Source organism: Heteronotia binoei, chromosome 8 (genome assembly GCF_032191835.1).
Source record: "Heteronotia binoei isolate CCM8104 ecotype False Entrance Well chromosome 8, APGP_CSIRO_Hbin_v1, whole genome shotgun sequence".
Classification (NCBI taxonomy): Eukaryota; Metazoa; Chordata; class Lepidosauria; order Squamata; family Gekkonidae; genus Heteronotia; species Heteronotia binoei.
Window position 1 is genome coordinate 125,722,947 of NC_083230.1, and position 22,786 is coordinate 125,745,732.

Genomic DNA, 22,786 nt, shown 5'->3' on the forward strand with positions numbered 1-22,786 from the left:
CACAGTTCCAAGGACCCCCAAAGGAAACGGGGGAGGGGGGGAGCGGCCCTTCTTCAATAAGATCCTTAAGCCTTGAGCAGGGGTTAAACAAGGTTTAAACCAAGGGTGTCGATAGGGTTGCCAAGTCCAATTCCAGAAATATCTGGGGACTTTGGGGGTGGAGCTGGGAGACTTTGGGGGTGGAGCCAGGAGACATTGGGGCGGAGCCAGGAGCAAGGGTGTGACCAGAATCACTGAACTCCAAAGGGAGTTCTGGCCATCACATTGAAGGGGACCGCGCACCTTTTTAGATGCCTTCCTTCCACAGGAAATAATGAAGGCTAGGGGCACCTTCTTTGGGGGCTCATAGAATTGGACTCCCTGGTCCAATCGTTTTGAAACTCGGGGGATATTTTGAGAAGAGGCACTAGATGCTATACTGAAAATTTGGTGCATCTACCTCAAAACACAGCTCCCCTAGAGCCCCTGATACCCGCGGATCAATTCCCCATTATTCCCTAAAACTGCTGGAGATCTAGAGCTGTGGGGGCTGGGGCTTCCCCCGCCGGCTAGCTGGCTGGGGGGCGGGGGGAAACTTGTAAAACCAGGGGATCCCCCTCTGGGACCTGGGGATTGGGAAGCCTAGGTGTCAAACGTATTTGTTATGAGGGCCGGGTCTGACATAAATGAGACGTTGTTGGGCCGGGCCGTGTTGGGTTGGGTCACTCGTGTACCTATTTAAGATTGTAGCAGAGATATAAACTTTATAAAGGACACAGACAAACACAATTAAATATGTTTTTTTTTTTAAACTTAAAAACATGCTTTAAATGTTAGCACTCGTCGGTCTTAAAGGTGCTTTCTTTGTACCTCTCCCGTGGGATCCAGGGAACTGAGCAAAGGAAGCTGTAGATCTTCCCTTCCTTCCCCAGGGGACCAGGAGGGGGAGGAGCCTCAGCCAATAGAAGGGAAAGAGGCTGGGCTCAGTAGCTCTGCTGTGCGATTGAGAGAGGCTGGCAAAGCAACCTTCTCCTCTCCCGTTCCTCCTCAAAGGAGGAGCCTCAGCCAATGGAGAAAATAGAGGCTTTGCTCTGTGCCTCCTATGAGATTGACCAAGCCTGGCAGAGCAAGCTGTGATGCAGAAGGAAGCAAGAAAGAGGGAGAAGGAAGCAGGCGACAGCCAGCTGCTTGGGGGCCTGATAGGAGCCCTCCAGGGACCTGATTTGGCCCCTGGGCCACATGTTTAACACCCCTTCTACAGACAACGCCAGACAGCCACTCCTTTATATGCAGAGAGGACGAGCATACAATTCATCCTGACAGAGGTAGTGGAGCAGACCTGCCCAGAACCAGCAGTTAATCCTTCAGCTGGACCGGTGACTGGCAACTGTGCTTCAGGAAAGGGCGAAAACCATGGACTCCCTTGCTCCTCCAGACAGTACCTTTGTTGAGTCTTGCTCTGCTTTCCAACTTTAGATTTGGGAATTCCTAGAGCTTTGGCCGCAAAGCCTGTAGACCAAGAGTGTGGTTTGAGGGGAAGGGACCTCAGCATTGGGTTCCCAACTCTAGGCTGGAAATTCCCAGAGGTTTGGGGGCTAGGAAGGGCTGGGTTTGGGGATGGGGGAGACTTCAGTGGGGTGTACTTCAGCAGAGCCTGCCTCAAACCTAGCTGCAATAAATAACAGTAGCAGCCAAGGTAATCGAATTACAACGTTACAAACCAATGCAACAATAAGAGGGCAATAAGAGATGCAGAAATCCTTCAGAAATTAGAAACAAATGCAGGGGAACCAAGAAATGTAGGCAGGCACACAAGGGTCACAATCCACAGCTCCTTGCGATTGCAATAAAAAAGGCCAACGCCATGCTGGGAATTATTAGGAAGGGCAATTGAGAACCGATCAGCCAGTATCATCATGCCCCTGTATAAATCGATGGTGCGGTCTCATTTGGAATACTGAGTGCAATTCTGGTCGCCGCACCTCAAAAAGGATATTATAGCATTGGAGAAAGTCCAGAAAAGGGCAACTAGAATGATTAAAGGGCTGGAACACTTTCCCTATGAAGAAAGGTTGAAACGCTTGGGGTTCTTTAGCTTGGAGAAACGTCGACTGCGGGGTGACATGATAGAGGTTTACAAGATTATGCCTGGGATGGAGAAAGTAGAGAAATAAGTACTTTTCTCCCTTTCTCACAATACAAGCACTTGTGGGCATTCAATGAAATTGCCGAGCAGTCAGGTTAAAACGGATAAAAGAAAGTCCTTCTTCATCCAAAGCGTGATTAACATGTGGAATTCACTGCCACAGGAGTTGGCGGCAGCTACAAGCATAGCCAGTTTCAAGAGGGGATTGGGTAAAAATATGGAACAGAGGTACATCAGTGGCTATTAGCCCATCCAGTCCAACACTCTGTGTCAATAAGAACATAAGAGAAGTCATGTTGGATCAGGCCAATGGCCCCTCCAGTCCAACACTCTGTGTCAAATAAGAACATAAGAGAAGCCATGTTGGATCAGGCCAATGGCCCATCCAGTCCAACACTCAGTGTCACAGAAGAACATAAGAGAAGCCATGTTGGATCAGGCCAATGGCCCACATAAGAGAAGCCATGTTGGATCAGGTCAATGGCCCCTCCAGACCAACACTCTGTGTCACATAAGAACATAAGAGAAGCCATGTTGGATCAAGCCAGTAGCCCATCCAGTCCAACACTCTGTGTCAAATAAGAACATAAGAGAAGCCATGTTGGATCAGGCCAATGGCCCATCCAGTCCAACACTCTGTGTCACATAAGCACATAATAGAAGCCATGTTGGATCAGGTCAATGGCCCATTTAGTCCAACACTCTATGTCACACAGTGGCCAAAAAAACAGGTGCCATCAGGAAGTCCATCAGTGGGGCCAGGACACTAGAAGCCCTCTCACTGTGCCCCCAAGCACCAAGAATATATTATGGAGCATCCCTTGCCTCAGACAGAGAGTTCCATCTAGACCCTGTGGCTAATAGCCACTGATGGACCTCTGCTCCATATGTTAATTCAATCCCCTAAGAGTCAGTTTGGTGTAGGGGTTAAGTGTGCGGACTCTTATCTGGGAGAACCAGGTTTGATTCCCCACTTCTCCACTTGTACCTGCTAGAATGGCCTTGGGTTGGCCACAGCTATTGCAGGAGGTGTCCTTGAAATGGCAGCTGCTGTGGGAGCCCTCTCAGACCCACCCATCTCACAGGGAGTCTGTGGGGGTGGGAAAGGTAGAGGAGATTGTGAGGTGCTCTGAGACTCTGAGATTCAGAGTATAGGGCAGGATATAAATCCAAATCCAACATCAGAAGAGCCCTGCTGGATAAGACCAGTGAGGGTCCTTCTAATCCAGCCTCCTTTCTCACACAGCGGCCAACCATTTCCTCTGGAAGGCCAACAAGAGGACAGAGAGGTCGAGGTCTTTGTAAGAACATCAGAAGAACCCTTCTGGATCAGACCAATGAGGGTCCATCTAGTCTAGCATCCCGTCTCACACAGGACCAGCTAGTACCTCTGGAGAGCCAACCACAGGGCAGAGAGGCTGAGGCCTTCATAAGAACTCAGAAGAGCCCTGTGGATCAGACCAATGAGGGTTCATCTAGTCCAGCATCCTGCCTCACACGGTGGCCAACCAGTTCCTCTCGAGGGCCAGCAGCAGGGCAGAGAGGCCAAGGCCTTCATAAGAACATCAGAAGAGCCCTGCTGGATCAGACCAGAGAGGGTCCATCTAGTCCAGCCTCCTATCTCACACAGTGGCCACCCAGTGGCCACCCAGTTCCTCCGGAGGGCCAAAGTGGCAGAGTGGCCGAGGCCTTCATAATAACCTTAGAAGAGCCCTGTTGGATCAGACAAATAGTTCATCTAGTCCAGCATGTCATCTAACACTGTGGCCAGCCAGTTCCTCTGCAGGACCAACAACAGGGCAGAGAGGCTAAGGCCTTCATAAGAACATCAGAGGAGCCCTGCTGGATCAGACCAGGGAGGGTCCATCTAGTCGACCATCCTGTCTCTCACAGGGGCAAACCAGTTCCTCTGGAGGGCCAACCACAGGGCAGAGAGGCTGAGGCCTTCATAAGAACCTCAGAAGAGCCCTCCTGGATCAGACCAGTGAGGGTCCATCTAGTCCAACATCCTGTCTTGCACAGTGGCCAGCCAGTTCCTCTGGAGGGCCAACAACAGGGCATACAGAGGCTGTGACCTTCCCCTGCTATAGTCCCCTTGCACACTGGGATTTAGAGGTGACTGCCTCTGATTGTGGAGGTTCAACAGGTAAAGCTTATCCTAGCATTGTAAGAACATAACAAGATTCCTGCTGGATCAGACCAGCAGTCCGCCTTGTCCAGCATCCTCCTGTCTCACGCTGAGGCCCTCCCCTGATGTTGCCTCCCGGCACTAGGATTGAGAGTCAGGCTGCCTCTGAATGCGGACGCTCCTCTAGGCCAGGGGTGGCCAAACTGTGATTTGGGAGCCACACATGGCTCTTTCACGCATATTGTGTGACTCTAGAAGCTCCCACGGCCCCATTGGCCAGCTTGGAGAAGGCAGTTCTTTCTTTAAATCACTTCTCCAAGCCAAGCCAATCGGAGGTTTGGATAATGCATTTAATGTTAAAGCTGCTTTCTTTCCATCTGTCTCTCCCGCCTCCCACCCCATCTATTTTCCTTCCTTCCTTCCTTCCTTCCTTCCTTCCTTCCTTCCTTCCTTCCTTCCTTCCTTCCTTCCTTCCTTCCTTCCTTCCTTCCTTCCTTCCTTCCTTCCTTCCTTCCTTCCTTCCTCCCTTCCTTCCTGCAAGCTTGGTGTAGTGGTGAAGTGTGTGGACTCTTATCTGGGAGAACCGGGTTGGATTCCCCACTCCACTTGCAGCTGCTGGAATGGCCTTGGGTCAGCCAGAGCTCTCTTATCTGGGAGAACCGGGTTTGATTCCCCACTCCTCCGCTTGCAGCTGCTGAAATGGCCTTGGGTCAGCCATAGCTCTCTTATCTGGGAGAACCGGGTTTGATTCCCCACTCCTCCGCTTGCAGCTGCTGGAATGGCCTTGGGTCAGCCAGAGCTCTCTTATCTGGGAGAACCGGGTTTGATTCCCCTCTCCTCCACTTGCAGCTGCTGGAATGGCCTTGGGTCAGCCAGAGCTCTCTTATCTGGGAGAACTGGGTTTGATTCCCCACTCCTCCACTTGCAGCTGCTGGGATGGCCTTGGGTCAGCCATAGCTCTCTTATCTGGGAGAACCGGGTTTGATTCCCCATTCCTCCACTCGCAGCTGCTGGAATGGCCTTGGGTCAGCCATAGCTCTCTTATCTGGGAGAACCGGGTTTGATTCCCCATTCCTCCACTCGCAGCTGCTGGAATGGCCTTGGGTCAGCCATAGCTCTCTTATCTGGGAGAACCGGGTTTGATTCCCCACTCCTCCACTTGCAGCTGCTGGAATGGCCTTGGGTCAGCCATAGCTCTCTTATCTGGGAGAACCGGGTTTGATTCCCCACTCCTCCACTTGCAGCTGCTGGAATGGCCTTGGGTCAGCCATAGCTCTCTTATCTGGGAGAACCGGGTTTGATTTCCCCCTCCTCCACTTGCAGCTGCTGGAATGGCCTTGGGTCAGCCATAGCTCTCTTATCTGGGAGAACCGGGTTTGATTCCCCACTCCTCCACTTGCAGCTGCTGGAATGGCCTTGGGTCAGCCATAGCTCTCTTATCTGGGAGAACCGGGTTTGATTCCCCACTCCTCCACTTGCACCTGCTGGAATGGCCTTGGGTCAGCCATAGCTCTCTTATCTGGGAGAACCGGGTTTGATTCCCCATTCCTCCACTCGCAGCTGCTGGAATGGCCTTGGGTCAGCCAGAGCTCTCTTATCTCGGAGAACTGGGTTTGATTCCCCCCTCCACCACTTGCAGCTGCTGGAAGGGCCTTGGGTCAGCCAGAGCTCTCTTATCTGGGGAGAACCGGGTTTGATTCCCCACTCTTCCACTTGCAGCTGCTGGAATGGCCTTGGGTCAGCCATAGCTCTCTTATCTGGGAGAACCGGGTTTGATTCCCCACTCCTCTACTTGCACCTGCTAGCATGGCCTTGGGTCAGCCATAGCTATTGCAGGACTTGTCCTTGAAAGGGCAGCTGCTGTGAGAGCCCTCTGCAGCCCCACCCACCTCACAGGGTGTTTGTTGTGGGGGGAGAAGATAAAGGAGATTGTAAGTCGCTCTGAGTCTCTGATTCAGGGAGAAGGGCAGGGTATAAATCTGCCATTCTTCTTCTTGTTCTTCCTCCCTCCCTCCCTCCCTCCCTCTCTCCCTCCCTGGACAAAGTCACGCCAGGCCCTCCTGTCTTCCACCATCCCCCGAAGTCTGCTCAAATTCATGTTAGTTACATCAGTAACGCTGTCCAGCCATCTTATCTTTTGCCGTCTCCTTCTTTTGCCTTCTGTCTTTCCCAGCATCAAGGTCTTCTCCAGCGAGTGCTCCCTTCTCATTGGGTGGCCAAAATATTTCATCTTCAGCATCTGACCTTCCAGAGAACAGTCTGGGTTGATTTCCCTTAGGACTGATTGGATCTTCTTGCAGTCCAAGGGGCTCTCAAGATTCTTCTCAAGCACCACAGCTCAAAAGCATCTATTCTTCTGTGCTCGGCTTTCCTTATGGTCCAGCTCTCACAGCCATACATTATTACTGGGAATACCATCGCTTTGACTATACGGACTTTTGTTGGCAGGGTGATGTCTCTACTTTTTATTATACTGCCCAGGTTCACCACAGCTGTCCTCCCAAGGAGCAAACGTCTTTTAATTTCATGGCTACAGTCACCATCTGTCTTAGCTCAGGAAAAATGGCCCCAGAGCAGCTCACAATCTCCTTTACCTCCCTCTCCTCCCCGGAGGGACGGTGGCTCAGTGGTAGAGCATCTGCTTGGAAAGCAGAAGGTCCCAGGTTCAATCCCTGGCATTTCCAAAAAAGGGTCCAGGCAAATAGGTGTGATAAACCTCAGCTTGAGACCCTGGAGAGCCGCTGCCAGTCTGAGAAGACAATACTGACTTTGATGGACCAAGGGTCTGATTCAGTATAAGGCAGCTTCATATGTTCATATGTGTTGCAATGATTCAGGGAAATATGTGAAATATAGCCTAGTTCAGCTCTCAAAATTATTATGTAAAAAAAATTATTATGTCAAAGGCCCATTCAGATTGAGGTATTGCAATGGGTTTCAGCCTAGAAGAGTTTTTGTTAATGTTAATCGTTTTTCTTAATGTTATATCTTTAAGAAATTAATATGTAACACACAGCTGCATGGAATCATTAGAACGGTCTTTAAAGTAAATGTGATGGCCAGAACTCCCTTTGGAGTTCAATTATGCTTGTTACAACCTTGATCTTGGCTCCACCCCCCAAAGTCTCCTGGCTCCACCCCCAAAGTCCCCAGATATTTCTTGAATTGGACTTGGCAACACTAGGTTATGAAATGGTTACATGGGATAAGGGCAGGATTACCGTTTCCCAGGTGGGGACTAGAGATCTCTTGGAATTACAACTCATCACCAGTCTGTTGCGTAGGGCATTTTGGGGCTTATAGGTCAATCTTTTGCATTTGCTAGTAGACTTTTAAGAGGGTTTTCCATTCAGTTATAGTTCTGTATCAAAGATATTTGTAAATTTAAAAGTAGTTTTGTATTTCAAAAGTAGGTAAATTCAAAAGTCATTATGGATAAAAAGTGTGGCAGCCTATTTACATCAGTTATGTTGCTTACGTAAGAGAGACAGTTTGGTGTAGTGGTTAAGTGTACAGACTCTTATCTGGGAGAATCAGGTTTGATTCCCCACTCTTCCACGCTGCTGGAATGGCCTTGGGTCAGCCATAGCTCTCTTATCTGGGAGAACCGGGTTTGCTTCCCCACTCCTCCACTTGCAGCTGCTGGAATGGCGTCGGGTCAGCCATAGCTCTCTTATCTGGGAGAACCGGGTTTGATTCCCCACTCCTCCACTTGCAGCTGCTGGAATGGCTTTGGGTCAGCCAGAGCTCACTTATCTGGGAGAACCGGGTTTGATTCCCCAGTCCTCCACTTGCAGCTGCTGGAATAGCCTTGGGTCAGCCAGAGCTCTCTTATCTGGGAGAACCGTGATTGATTCCCCACTCCTCCCCTTGCAGCTGCTGGAATGACCTTGGGTCAGCCATAGCTCTCTTATTTGGGAGAACCGGGTTGGATTCCCCCCTCCTCCACTTACAGCTGCTGATGGCCTTGGGGTCAGCCATTGCTCTCTTATCTGGGAGAACCAGGTTTGATTCCCCACCTCTACTTGCAGCTGCTGAAATCGCCTTGGGTCAGCCAGAGCTCTCACAGGAGTTGTCCTTGAAAGGGAAGCTTCTGTCAGAGCTCTCTCAGCCCCACCCACCTCACAGGTTGACTGTTCTGGGGGAGGAAGGGAAAGGCGATTGTGAGCCACTCTGAGTGGAGGGCGGGATATAAATCCCAATTTCTTCTTCTTCTTTCTCCTCCTCCTCTCTTGTAATGTATCTCCACTGTGATCCCATTATCGATTATTGCCCACCTGGGGACTAGTGGCAACCCTAGGCCTTGTAGATGAGAAGGCCAGTAGGCCCAGAGACCAATGAGTAACACCTGTAAGATGCAGCAGCTCTGTTACTATTCCCATTAACCCTTGAGGGAAGACCAGGGGTGCTGGGTCTTATAGGATCACTGGGGGCGGGGGGGGGGGTTGCAGAGCTTAATCTGTGATCTGCAAGCAAGGTGAGAACAAAAGCTCTGTCTCTTTAAGGAACAACTTTCCCCATTCAGCTATGCTCCCCCACCTTCCAAATCCCTTCCTCTGATTTCTACATAAACCGGTCAAGGAGGGATGCGGAGTAATTTGCTTTAGGGTGAAGAGGAGAAACGCTGAACTCCCAAACCATGGTATGACCTTTGGGTTTGTTACCGATGTGGCCGGGGTGTTATCTTGGGCGGGTTTTTCTTCTTGCTTTTCTGAGAGGGTCAAATGTTCAGATGTCTTTTACGGCTGCTGCTTGGGCTAAACCCACACTGGGCTGGGTCAGTGGGTAAGTCTGCTTTGAACTGATGGAACACGCCTCGTAGAATAACGTTGGTGCTTCTTTTGCCTTTCTTCCTCGTCCTTGCAATGCCGGGTGGATGACCCCAAGACCTCGCGGTCGTGGCAGGAGAAAAGCTCTGGGGTTGCCAAGTCTGACTCAGGAAATATCTGGGGACTTTGGGGGTGGAGCCTGGAGACTTTTGGGGGTGGGGCCAGGAGCAAGGGTGTAACAAGCATCATTGAGCTCCAAAGGGAGTTCCGGCCATCGCATTTAAAGGGACTGCACACCTTTTGTGAGAGCCAGTTTGGCGTACTGGTTAAGTGTGTGAACTCTTACCTGGGAGAACCGGGTTTGATTCCCCACTCCTCCACTTGCAGCTGCTGGAATGGCCTTGGATCAGCCAGAGCTCTCTTATCTGGGAGAACCGGGTTTGATTCCCCACTCTTCCACTTGCAGCTGCTGGAATGGCCTTGGGTCAGCCAGAGCTCTCTTATCTGGGAGAACCGGGTTTGATTCCCCACTCCTCCACTTGCAGCTGCTGGAATGGCCTTGGGTCAGCCAGAGCTCTCTTATCTGGGAGAACCAGGTTTGATTCCCCACTCCTCCTCTTGCAGCTGCTGGAATGGCCTTGGGTCAGCCAGAGCTCTCTTATCTGGGAGAACCGGGTTTGATTCCCCACTCCTCCACTTGCAGCTGCTGGAATGGCCTTGGGTCAGCCAGAGCTCTCTTATCTGGGAGAACCAGGTTTGATTCCCCACTCCTCCACTTGTACCTGCTGGAATGGCCTTGGGTTAGCCATCGCTTCCGTAGGAGTGGCCCTTGAAAGGGCAGCTGCTGTGAGAGCCCTCTCATCCCCAGCCATCTCACAGGGTGTCTGTTGTGGTGGGGAGGAAGATAAAGGAGATTGTAAGCTGCTCTGAGACTCTGATTCAGAGAGAAGGGTGGGGTATAAATCTGCAATTATTGTTTCTTCTTCTTCTTTAAAATGCCTTTCCTCCATTGGAAATAATGAAGGATGGGAGCACCTTCTTTTGGAGCTCATAGAATTGGACCCCCTGGTCCAGTCCTTTTGAAACTTGGAGGGTGTTTTGAGGAGAGGCACTGGAGGCTATGCTGCAAATTTGGTGCCTCTGCCTCAAATAACAGCCACCCCCAAGATCCCCCGCTACTCACAGATCGATTCTCCATTATTTTCTATGGGAATAAGTCTCCATAGGGAATAATGGAGTGCCCAGCCTCCCCGCACTTCTTGATGACTCTGAAGTGGAAGGAGGGCCTCCAAACCGGGGATCCCCTGCCCTCACCTGGAGGTTGGCATCCCCTACCCCCAAAGCTGCCATTTTCTCCAGGGGAAATGGCTTAGAAATCAATTGCCATTCTGGGAGACCTCCAGGTGCCATCTGGAGGTTGGTTACCCTAAAACCATCCCACCTGCCTCAAAACAGAAGTAGCCTTTTTCTCTTACAGTAGTCTAGTGCGGGGGAGGGGGGCAGACTTGCTTAACGTAAGAGCCGCATAGTATAAACGTCAGAGGTTTGAGAGCCGCAAGACAAGAAGGACAGTAGATGGGGGAGGGAGGAGAGGTGGAAAGAAAACAACTTTAAATGCCATCTTTAAGCTGACCGACGGGGAGAGCCACACAATATGTGTGAAAGAGCCCCGAGCCGCAGTTTGGCCACCACTGGGTTAATGTTTTGGTTGACAATGGCCTAGTCCACAGGTGGCTAGTTTTTGAAAGAAATGCAGCTACCTTACAGTCCGCTAGTGCTACCTGGCAACATCACCCATCAGAGAAGAAAAGTTGGCAAGCGGATTTTGTGCTGGATATTCAGAATGTGGAGTGATGCAACTACAGTAGAAGGCAGAAACAGGATACAGGATGTCCTCTATAGGCTGGAAAAATCCCATGCATAGTTAGAGGTAGGAAAAATCCCATGCATGGTTATAGGATGGGGGAGACTTGTCTAAGCAGCAGGATGTGCAAAAAGGATCAAGGGGTCTTAGTGGATCATACGCTGAACATGAGTCAACAGGGTGATGTGGTGGCTAAAAAGGCAAATGCCATTTTGGGCTGTATCAACAGAAGTCTAGTCTCCAGATCACGTGATGTGATGGTATCACTTTACTCTGCTCTGGTAAGACCTCACCTGGAGTATTGTGTTCAGTTTTGGGCACCACATTTTAAGAAGGATATAGATAAGCTGGAACTGGTCCAGAGGAGGGTGACGAAGATGGTGAGGAGTCTGGAGACCAAGTCCTATGAGGAAAGGTTGAAGGAGCTGGGCATGTTTAGCCTGGAGAGGAGGCGGCTGAGAGGTGATACGATCACCATCTTCAAGTCCTTGAAGGGCTGTCATTTAGAGGATGGTGTGGAATTGTTTTCTGTGATCCCAGAAGGCAGGACCAGAACCAATGGGTTGAAATTAAATCAAAAGAGTTTCTGGCTCAACATGAGGAAGAACGTCCTGACCGTTAGAGCGGTTCCTCAGTGGAACAGGCTTCCTTGGGAGGTGGTGGGCGTGGGCTCTCCTTCCTTGGAGGTTTTTCAACAGAGGCTAGATGGCCATCTGATAGCGATGAAGATCCTGTGAATTTAGGGGGAGGTGTTTGTGGGTTTCCTACATTGTGCAGTGGGTTGGACTAGATGACCTTGGAGGTCTCATTCAACTCTATGATTCTATGTGATGACTGCAGGATACATTGAGTGCCAGTGCCCGGGACTGTAACTTTAATAAGAATTTATGTTTCAAATGCAATTATACGAATGATATACGTAATATATGAGAAGCATAATATGCTTTTTTGATGTGTTCTATGAATATAATCGAATTTGATGTGCAAAGGATATAAGTGGCCGTTAAGAATTTTTCACCAGCTATTGGAGAGCAAGTTTGGTGTAGTGGTTAAGTGTGCGGACTCTTATCTGGGAGAACCGGGTTTGATTCCCCACTCCTCCACTTGACCTGTTAGCATGGCCTTGGGTCAGCCATAGCTCTGGCAGAGGTTGTCCTTGAAAGGGCAGCTGCTGTGAGAGCCCTCTCCAGCCCCACCCACCTCACAGGGTGTTCTTCTTCTCCTTCTTCTCCTTCTTCTTCTGTTGCTCAATCCATCTGCAGTGGTTTCCTGTGTGTGTGTGTGTGTGTGTACAATCCCAAGGTGGGGGCAGGGGATCCCCAAGTGTGGAGCTCCCCCCCCGCTTCAGCGACATCAGAAAGTGTGTGTGTGTGGGGGGGGAAATGTCTGCTGGGCACTCCATTATTCCCTAGGGAAACAGATTCCCATAGGGTATAATAGAGAATTCATCCATGGGTATCTGGGGCTCTGGGGGGCGGCTTCTTATAGCATTGGAAAAAGTCCAGAAAAGGACAACTAGAATGATTAAAGGGTTGGAACAATTTCCCTATGAAGAAAGGTTAAAACGCTTGGGGCTCTTTAGCTTGGAGAAACGTCAACAGCGGGGTGACACGATAGAGGTTTACAAGATGATGCATGGGATGGAGAAAGTAGAGAAAGAAGTCCTTTTCTTCCTTTCTCACAATACAAGAACTTGTGGGCATTCGATGAAATTGCTGAGCAGTCGGGTTAAAACGGATAAAAGCAAGTCCTTCTTTACTCAAAGGGTGATTAACATGTGGAATTCACTGCCACAGGAGGTGGTGGCGGCTACAAGCATACCCACCTTCAAGAGGGGGTTAGATAAAAATATGGAGCAGAAGTCCATCAGTGGCTAGTAGGCAGAGGGTGTATTTATATGTGTGTGTGTATATATTAAAAAAAATTTTTTTGACGACTGTGTGACACAGAGTGCTGGACTGGATGGGCCGTTGGCCTGATCCAACAAGGCTTCTCTTATATTCTTATGTGACACAGAGAGTTGGGCTGGAGGGGCCATTGGCCTGATCCAACATGGCTTCTCTTATGTTCTTATGTGACACAGCGTGTTGGACTGGATGGGCCATTGGCCTGATCCAACATGGCTTCTCTCATGTTCTTATGTGACACAGAGCGTTGGACTGGATGGGCCACTGGCCTGATCCAACATGGCTTCTCTTATGTTCTTCTGTGACACAGAGTGTTGGACTGGAGGGGCCACTGGCCTGATCCAACATGGCTTCTCTTACGTTCTTATGTGACACAGAGAGTTGGACTGGAGGGGCCACTGGCCTGATCCAACATGGCTTCTCTTATGTTCTTCTGTGACACAGCGTGTTGGACTGGATGGGCCATTGGCCTGATCCAACATGGCTTCTCTTATGTTCTTCTGTGACACAGCGTGTTGGACTGGATGGGCCATTGGCCTGATTCAACATGGCTTCTCTTATGTTCTTATGTGACACAGAGAGTTGGACTGGAGGGGCCACTGGCCTGATCCAACATGGCTTCTCTTATGTTCTTCTGTGACACAGCGTGTTGGACTGGATGGGCCATTGGCCTGATTCAACATGGCTTCTCTTATGTTCTTATGTGACACAGAGTGTTGGACTGGATGGGCCATTGGCCTGATTCAACATGGCTTCTCTTATGTGACACAGAGTGTTGGGCTGGATGGTCCACCGGCCTGATTCAACATGGCTTCTCTTATGTTCTTATGTGACACAGAGTGTTGGACTGGATGGGCCATTGGCCTGATCCAACATGGCTTCTCTTATATTCTTATGTGACACAGAGTGTTGGACTGCAGAGGCCACTGGCCTGATCCAACATGGCTTCTCTTATGTTCTTATGTGACACAGAGTGTTGGACTGGATGGGCCACTGGCCTGATCCAACATGGCTTCTCTTATATTCTTATGTGGCACAGAGTGTTGGACTGGATGGGTCATTGGCCTGATCCAACATGGCTTCTCATATGTTCTTCTGTGACCCAGAATGTTGGACTGGATGGGCCATTCGCCTGACCCAACATGGTTTCTCTTATGTTCTTATGTGTGACATAGAGTGTTGGACTGGATGGGCCATTGGCCTGATCCAACATGGCTTCTCTTATGTTCTTCTGTGACACAGTGTGTTGGACTGGATTGGCCATTCGCCTGACCCAACATGGTTTCTCTTACGTTCTTCTGTGACACAGAGTGTTGGACTGGATGGGCCACTGGCCTGATTCAACAAGGCTTCTCTTATGTTCTTATGTGACACAGAGTGTTGGACTGGATGGGCCATTGGCCTGATTCAACATGGCTTCTCTTATGTTCTTATGTGACACAGAGTGTTGGACTGGATGGGCCACTGGCCTGATCCAACATGGTTTCTCTTATGTTCTTATGTGACACAGAGTGTTGGACTGGATGGGCCATTGGCCTGATCCAACAAGGCTTCTCTTATGTTCTTCTGTGACACAGAGTGTTGGACTGGATGGGCCATTGGCCTGATCCAACAAGGCTTCTCTTATGTTCTTCTGTGACACAGAGTGTTGGACTGGATGGGCCATTGGCCTGATCCAACAAGGCTTCTCTTCTGTTCTTATGTGACACAGAGGGTTGGACTGGAGGGGCCACTGGCCTGATCCAACAAGGCTTCTCTTATTTTCTTTTGAGGTAGAGGCACCAAATTTTCAGCATAACATCAGAAGCCTCTCCTCAACACAGCGACACATCTGAATTTGTGCAAGCTACAGGCCGTGTCCCTTCTAATACTCTGGGAATGAATCTGAATACAGGGAAAGGCACGTGACTCGTTTATGCATATATATAAATGCACTTTTCCTACCCGTCCCCCATCCTATCCAGATATTAAGCAGACCTAAATTTCCTCTCCTTAAAAAGTTGGAGGATTTTATGGCTTGTTTAGTCTCACTGTAGATCTAGCAGGAATTATTGAATGGCTGCAAATGCAGGCCCGTTCAGTAACCTGTAACAGGCAGGGAATCAAAAGTCAAGAGAGAGTGGAGAAGAGGCTTCCAGATAGGATGACTGAGGGGGTGGTGGAGGAAAGAGAGAATGATAATTAGTGTTGTCAATCTCAAGGCGAGACTTGATGATCTCCCAAATTACATCCGATCTGAAGCCTACAGGAATCAGAAGATAAGAGAAGCCATTTTAGATCAGGCCAATGGCCCCTCCAGTCCAGCACTCTGTGTGACATAAGAACATAAGAGAAGCCATGTTGGATCAGGCCAATGGCCCCTCCAGTCCAACACTCTGTGTCACATAAGAACATAAGAGAAGCCATGTTGGATTAGGCCAATGGCCCATCCAGTCCAACACTCTGTGTCTCATAAGAACAGAAGAGAAGCCATGTTGGATCAGGCCAGTGGCCCATCCAGTCCACCACTCTGTGTCACATAAGAACAGAAGAGAAGCCATGTTGGATCAGCCAATGGTCCCTCCAGTCCAACATTCTGTGTCACATAAGAACATAAGAGAAGCCATGTTGGATCAGGCCAATGGCCCTTCCAGTCCAGCACTCTCTGTCACAGAAGAACATAAGATAAGCCATGTTGGATCAGGCCAATGATGGATGGGCCACTGGCCTGATCCAACATGGCTTCTCTTATGTGACACAGAGTGTTGGACTGGATGGGCTACTGGCCTGATCCAACATGGCTTCTCTTATGTTCTTATGTGACAGTGTTGGACTGGATGGGCCACTGGCCTGATCCAACATGGCTTCTCTTATGTGACACAGAGTGTTGGACTGGATGGGCTACTGGCCTGATCCAACATGGCTTCTCTTATGTTCTTATGTGACAGTGTTGGACTGGATGGGCCACTGGCCTGATCCAACATGGCTTCTCTTATGTGACACAGAGTGTTGGACTGGATGGGCCACTGGCCTGATCCAACATGGCTTCTCTTATGTTCTTATGTAGATAATTTTTCCATTATATCCAATGGGAATTGGTCTCCATAGGGAATAATGGCATGCCCAACAGAACCCCGCACCCCTCCCTGCTTTCTGATGACCCTGATGCAGGGGGAGGGCCTCCAAACCAGGGGATCCCCTACCTGGGGATCGGCAACCCTAGTTTGTCCAAATAAAAAGTTATTTCATTGCTTCAAAACAACAGATGCACGCATAAGGACTGTTTTCCACCCCCCCCCTCCCCTCTCTCCTTTCTAGAGGGAATGTATCTCCATTCACATTGGCCAGGCTGGAGTTCAGATGGGAAATGCATGCTGGGAACTCTACTGCTTGGAGCATGGGATCCAGCCGGATGGGCGGATTATCAACAACCAGGCTGCTGGAATGGATTCTTCCTTCGGGACGTTCTTCAACGAGACAGGATTGGGCAAGCACGTCCCCAGGGCCTTATTTGTCGACCTTGAACCTTCTGTCATCGGTAAGATGGGTTTGGGAGGATGTCTGCTATGATAATGCCACCAAGTCCACCCTCCTAGGGTTGCCAGGTCTGACTCAGGAAATATCTGAGGACTTTGGGGGTGGAGCCAGGAGCAGGGGTGTGACAAGCATCATTGAACTCCAAAGGGACTTCTGGCCATCGCATTTAAAGGGACCGCACACCTTTTTAAAGGGAGCCAGTCTGGTGTAGTGGTTAAGTGCGCGGACTCTTATCTGGGAGAACCGGGTTTGATTCCTCCCTCCTCCACTTGCACCTGCTGGAATGGCCTTGGGTCAGCCAGAGCTCTCTTATCTGGGAGAACCGGGTTTGATTCCCCACTCCTCCACTTGCAGCTGCTGGAATGGCCTTGGATCAGCCAGAGCTCTCTTATCTGGGAGAACCGGGTTGGATTCCCCACTCCTCCACTTGCAGCTGCTGGAATGGCCTTGGGTCAGCCAGAGCTCTCTTATCTGGGAGACCCGGGTTTGATTCCCCACTCCTCCACTTGCAGCTGCTGGAATGGCCTTGGGTCAGCCAGAGCTCTCTTATCTGGGAGAATCAGGTCTGATTCCGCACTCCTCCACTTGCAGCTGCTGGAATGGCCTTGGGTCAGCCAGAGCTCTCTTATCTGGGGGAACCGGGTTTGATTCCCCACTCCTCCACTTGCAGCTGCTGGAATGGCCTTGGGTCAGCCAGAGCTCTCTTATCTGGGAGAACTGGGTTTGATTCCCCACTCCTCCACTTGCAGCTGCTGGAATGGCCTTGGGTCAGCCAGAGCTCTCTTATCTGGGAGAACCGGGTTTGATTCCCCACTCCTCCACTTGCAGCTGCTGGAATGGCCTTGGGTCAGCCAGAGCTCTCTTATCTGGGAGAACTGGGTTGGATTCCCCCCTCCTCCACTTGCAGCTGCTGGAATGGCCTTGGGTCAGCCAGAGCTCTCTTATCTGGGGGAACCGGGTTTGATTCCCCACTCCTCCACTTGCAGCTGTTGGAATCGCCTTTGGTCAGCCAGAGCTCTCTTATCTGGGAGAACCGGGTTTAATTCCCCACTCCTCTACTTGCAGCTGCTGGAATGGCCTTGGGTCAGCCAGAGCTCTCTTATCTGGGAGAACCGGGTTTGATTCCCCACTCCTCCACTTGCACCTTCTGGAATGGCCTTGGGTCAGCCATTGCTATCACAGAGGTTGTCCTTGAAAGGGCAGCTGCTGTGAGAGCCCTCTCAGCCCCACCCACCTCCCAGGGTGCCTGTTGTGGGGGGAGAAGATAGAGGAGATTGTAAGCCGCTCTGAGTCTTTGATTCAGAGAGAAGGGTGGGGTATAAATCTGCAAATCTTCTTCTTCTTAAATGCCTTCCCTCCTTTGGAAAGAATGAAGGATAGGGGCACCTTCTTTAGGGGCTCATAGAATTAGACTCCCTGGCCCAATCTTTTTGAAACACGGAAGGTGTTTTGAGCAGAGGCTCCAGATGCTGTGCTGAAAATTTGGTGCCTCTATCTAAAAAAACAGCCCTCCCAGAGCCCCAACTACCTGCAGATCAATTCTCCATTATACCTTATGGGAATTGGTCTCCCTAGGGAATAAAGGAGTGCTCAGCAGATATTTCTCTTTCCCTCCCCCCCACTTTCTGATGACCCTGAAGTGGGGGGAGGGCCTTCAATCCGGGGCATCCCCTGCCCCCACCTGGGGATTTATAGAACAAAAAGGGAGAATCACGAAAATGTTGAGAGCAGGGAAATAACCGTGATGCAATAACGAAAAAAGTAGCACCAGTCTGTACCAAACATATCAATTTAAATAAAGTGACATCAGCACGCAATTAATACATAGATTCATTCATGCGTAAGCCTGTTTCCAAACACTTTGAACGTCTACAACAGAGCACATAGAAAAATTCACAGGAAAATTACTTCCCAAAAAGCGCAGAGTGCAAAGAAGTGCTTGGATCCAAAGAGGTTTGTGTATCCGAAATTCATTCCATTGATTTTGTCAGATGACTCCACCAAAACCACCCGATGGACCCCGATGCTGCCTGGTTGTTTGCCGCGCCATTGGCGTGATCGAACACGGCCTCTTTTATGCTCTTATGTTCAGTGGTCTTCTATCCGCTTTGTTTTAGCAATATTTGTGGCAAGGTAGGCGTTCTTGGGAGCCGCTGTTCGCTTCTTTAGATATCTGAAGAAGTTAGCAGTGACTCCCATCAGCTGGATCCCCCTGCCACAAATGTTGTTAATTTGTAGCTGTGATCACACACGCGAAATAACGCGCTTCCGGTGCGGTTTCCAACTGCATCTTGCCAGGTCACGCAGCAAAATCCCGTTGGCAAGTGCATTGGAAATAGACTGAAAAGTGCATTCTTTAGCATGGGTGATTCACGGCATGTACGGTGGTTCTGGACTTTTGCTCTCTTCTACGGAGCAGTGCTCAGCCTGTGTGTCTCCCTGTGGCAGATGAGATCCGGACCGGCACCTACCGCACCTTGTTTCACCCTGAGCAACTCATCACCGGCAAGGAGGACGCAGCCAACAACTATGCCCGCGGCCACTACACCATCGGGAAAGAGATCATACAGCCTGTGATCGATAGAGCCCGGAAGATGGTAAGGAAGGGGGCAGGCCGTTGGGGGAAGTGACTTTGGGAAGGGGAACAGCAGCGAGCCGTTGAGGGCCATACCCAGAATAGATATAGGCTTATTGTCAAGGCTGTGTTCCATTTTTAAAGTGGGTAATCTGCAAAGCAGTGCTAGACAGTGGATAAAAAAAACCATGACTGAAATGGAAGATTTGCGGAGTCTGCAAGCGTGGACTGGTCCTTCGACCTCCTGGGAAATGTCCTGAAGAGATGAGCTGATGGGCTGGAAAAAACGAACCCCAGGGCTGCCAGTGGCTTTGCTGGGTGTGCTCACCTGGGAGCCAGATGGTGATGTTGCTAGCTAGTATGGCTAATGGTCAGCGGAAGTCCAGCGGCACCTAAAATACTTAACAACCTTCACTTTTTTTGTGGCACCTTTAAGACTAACCACGTTCGTTTTGTTGTGGTGCCTTAAAAACGAACCACATTCATTTCGTTGTGGCACCTTAAAGACTAGCCACCTTCAGTTTTGTTGCGGCATCTCTAAGACGAACCGCATTCGTTTTGCGGTGGCCCCTTAAAGACGAACCGCATTAATTTTGCGGTGGCCCCTTAAAGACGAACCGCAATCGTTTTGTTGTGGTGCCTTAAAGATCCCCTCGTCTGAAGAAGTGAGCTTTTAGCACACAAAAGCTTACGTCCTGAATAAAGCTTTGTTGATCTTAAAGGTGCAACTTGACTCCTGCTTTGTTCAACTGCTTCAGACCAACACGGCTGCCCACTCGGATCTATCGACCTGTTTTAATTGTTGTTCATATTCTTCTTATAATGTTGTTATCTGCCCTGAGCCCTCCTTGGGATAGGGCGGACTATAAACAACCTAAAATAAATAAACAAACAAACCAGGTGCTTTTCTTTGTCTTCAGGCTGACCAATGCGATGGCCTCCAGGGCTTCCTGGTCTTCCACAGCTTTGGTGGAGGTACAGGATCTGGCTTCACGTCGCTTTTGATGGGGCAGCTCTCGATCGAGTTCGGGAAGAAAGCCAAGCTCGAGTTTTCCATCTACCCTGCCCCCCGGATCTCTACAGCGGTGGTGGAGCCCTACAACTCCATTCTGACCACGCACACCACGCTGGAGCACTCGGACTGCTCCTTCATGGTGGACAACGAGGCCATCTATGACATCTGCAACCGGAACCTCAATGTTGAGTGTCCAACCTACACCAACCTGAACAGGCTGATCAGCCAGATCGTATCATCCATCACCGCTTCCTTGAGATTTGATGGTGCTTTGAATGTTGACCTTACCGAGTTCCAGACCAACCTGGTGCCTTATCCCAGGATCCACTTCCCGTTGACGACCTACGCCCCCATAATCTCTGCCGAAAAGGCCTATCACGAGCAACTCTCGGTGCCGGAGATCACCAACACCTGCTTCGAGTTCGCCAACCAGATGGTGAAATGTGACCCTCGGCGGGGGAAGTACATGGCGTGTTGTCTCCTCTACCGAGGGGACGTGGTGCCCAAAGACGTCAACGCGGCGATCGCGGCCATTAAGACCCGGCGGTCCATCCAGTTTGTGGACTGGTGCCCGACCGGCTTCAAGGTGGGCATCAACTACCAGCCCCCCACAGTGGTGCCTGGAGGGGATCTGGCGAAGGTGCAGCGCGCCGTCTGCATGCTGAGCAACACGACGGCCATCGCAGAGGCCTGGGCCCGGCTGGATCACAAGTTTGACCTGATGTATGCCAAGCGGGCCTTTGTGCACTGGTACGTGGGGGAGGGCATGGAGGAAGGGGAGTTCTCTGAAGCCCGGGAGGACATGGCTGCTCTGGAGAAGGATTACGAAGAAGTGGGGAGGGATTCCGCGGATGACGAAGAAGAGGATGAATATGACGAGTATTGAGCCCTGCAAGGCAAATGCAACTCTGGGATCAGATGGCTGTCTGCTTCATGGAGTGTAGCTGCGAGAAATAAAGCACCCTTATTTAAAAAAACAAATGTGGCAAATAAAAAGAATGAAATGAGTTGAGATTTTAGATTTGTGCTCCTTTCCACGACAGTGCAATAGCTGCTGAACCCCAAAGTCTCCATTTTTATGGACAGATAAGGACTCGGAATTAGGGTTGCCAAGTCCTCTCGATCACCCGGAAATGATGTCATTGCGCCGGCAGTGTTGCTCACGGCCACTCTATGTGTTTCTGCTCTAGCCATTTGGAAAACTCTATGGCACAAACTCTATTGTACCATAGAGTTTTCCCTCCCAAATGGCTAGAGCGTCCGGGAAAACCACAGAGTTTTCCTGGAAACGCCTAGGCTGACCACCATGCAATATCACAGGCATGATGATTTCACTTCTGGGTGATGTCATCACACCGGCGACATAGGGGGAAGTTTCCCCCGCCGGCCCAGTGTGGGCCGGTGGGTTGAGAGCCTCCCATGCGGGGGAACCTCCACCCAGACCGGGGGCTTGGCAACCCTCGCTCAAATTTGTCCTGCCAAATATGCCACCCCCAGGTCCTTTAAGGTCGTTAAAGGAATCATAATATTTTGAGCATAGGGTAGTCTCAAATACTCAGTACAATTGTGTAAAAACTGCTGGCCTGGGAAAAATCAAGGGCGGTCACTCAGTGCCCTGACAAATTCTTGAATATGATTTACCGGGAACGAAGACCTAGTGAGTTGAGATGCGGAGAAGTTAGCCGCGTTAGTCTCTTGCTAGTCAGTTAAGTGTGTTTCGGACTGGTTAAAGTTGGTCAAGCTTGCCATACAGATGTGGAGGCATTAAGAGGTATTAAGAGTAGCTGTAGAAACAGACCCCTTTAGAGGCAACTCTTAGTGCAGCCGACAAACCTCCCCGATGAAGTCATGACTCAAGTCATGTTAAAGTTGTGCTTGCTGATTGAGTGGAACAAATGCTCTAAATATGGCATTGTGGTGTGCAAATGTGCACTGAGGAGAGCCAGAGTACTATCCCTGGCAGTTTGTGATTTCACATGCGTGCCAAGCAATAAACATTCAATTCATAAGTGCTGTCTGGAGCAAAGATTCCAATTGTACGCTGTAGCTTAAAAGCACCGTGAAAAAGAACAAAACCAGTAAGAACCGCTTCGGACCAGCCGCGATTGGTTTTCTGCTTCTAAATGTGGAGTTTCTCTTCTAATTTCCTTTTAGCGCAGAAAGGAAATTTGAGAAGGGTTTTCCCTTTTCTTGCCAGAACGGCTCATTCCAGTGCACTTGATTCTCTCTAGTATCTGGAAGAAAGCTTAAAACATCGGTCAGTATACACTACAGCATATGAGATCTAGTTGGGTCGAGGCATGAAATCTGAATGTCTGGACAGTCTAATCCAGCGATGGCCAAACTGCATCTTTCACACATACTATGTGGCTCTCGGTGGCCAGCTTGGAGAAGGCATTTCTTGCTTTAGATGACTTCCCCAAGGCAAGCCAGCCAGCAGCTTGGAGAATGCATTTAAAGTTACTTTCCTCCCTCTCTCTCCACATCTATTTCCTTCCTTCCTTCCTACATCTGACATTTATTTAGGGTTGCCAAGTTCAATTCAAGAAATATCCGGGGACTTTGGAGGTGGAGCCAGAAACAAGGGTGTGACAACCAGAACTGAACTCCAAAGGAAGTTCTGGCCATTACATTTAAAGGGACCGTACACCTTTTAAATGCCTTTGTTCCACTGGAAATAATGAAGGATAGGGGCACCTCTTTGAGGGGGCTCATAGAATTGGACTCTCTGATCCAATCTTCTTGAAACCTGGAGGGTGCTTTCAGGAGAGGCATTGATTGCTATGCTGAAAATCTGGTGTCTCTACCTCAAAAACAGCCCCCACAGGGCCCAGATACCCGGGGATCAATTCTCCACTATACCCTATGGGAATCGGTCTCCATAGGG

General features: G+C 49.9%; 1 protein-coding gene across 1 annotated transcript; it reads left to right on the forward strand.

Moving 5' to 3' along the window:
* Nucleotides 1-8,662: 8,662 nt before the first annotated feature.
* Nucleotides 8,663-20,906, forward strand: LOC132576652 (tubulin alpha-3 chain-like). The gene is made up of 4 exons (XM_060246021.1): nucleotides 8,663-8,895; nucleotides 16,091-16,310; nucleotides 18,758-18,906; nucleotides 19,805-20,906. Exons 1-4 carry the CDS (start codon nucleotides 8,893-8,895, stop codon nucleotides 20,783-20,785), a joined length of 1,353 nt encoding a protein of 450 aa, XP_060102004.1. The 5' UTR covers nucleotides 8,663-8,892; the 3' UTR covers nucleotides 20,786-20,906.
* Nucleotides 20,907-22,786: the final 1,880 nt, after the last annotated feature.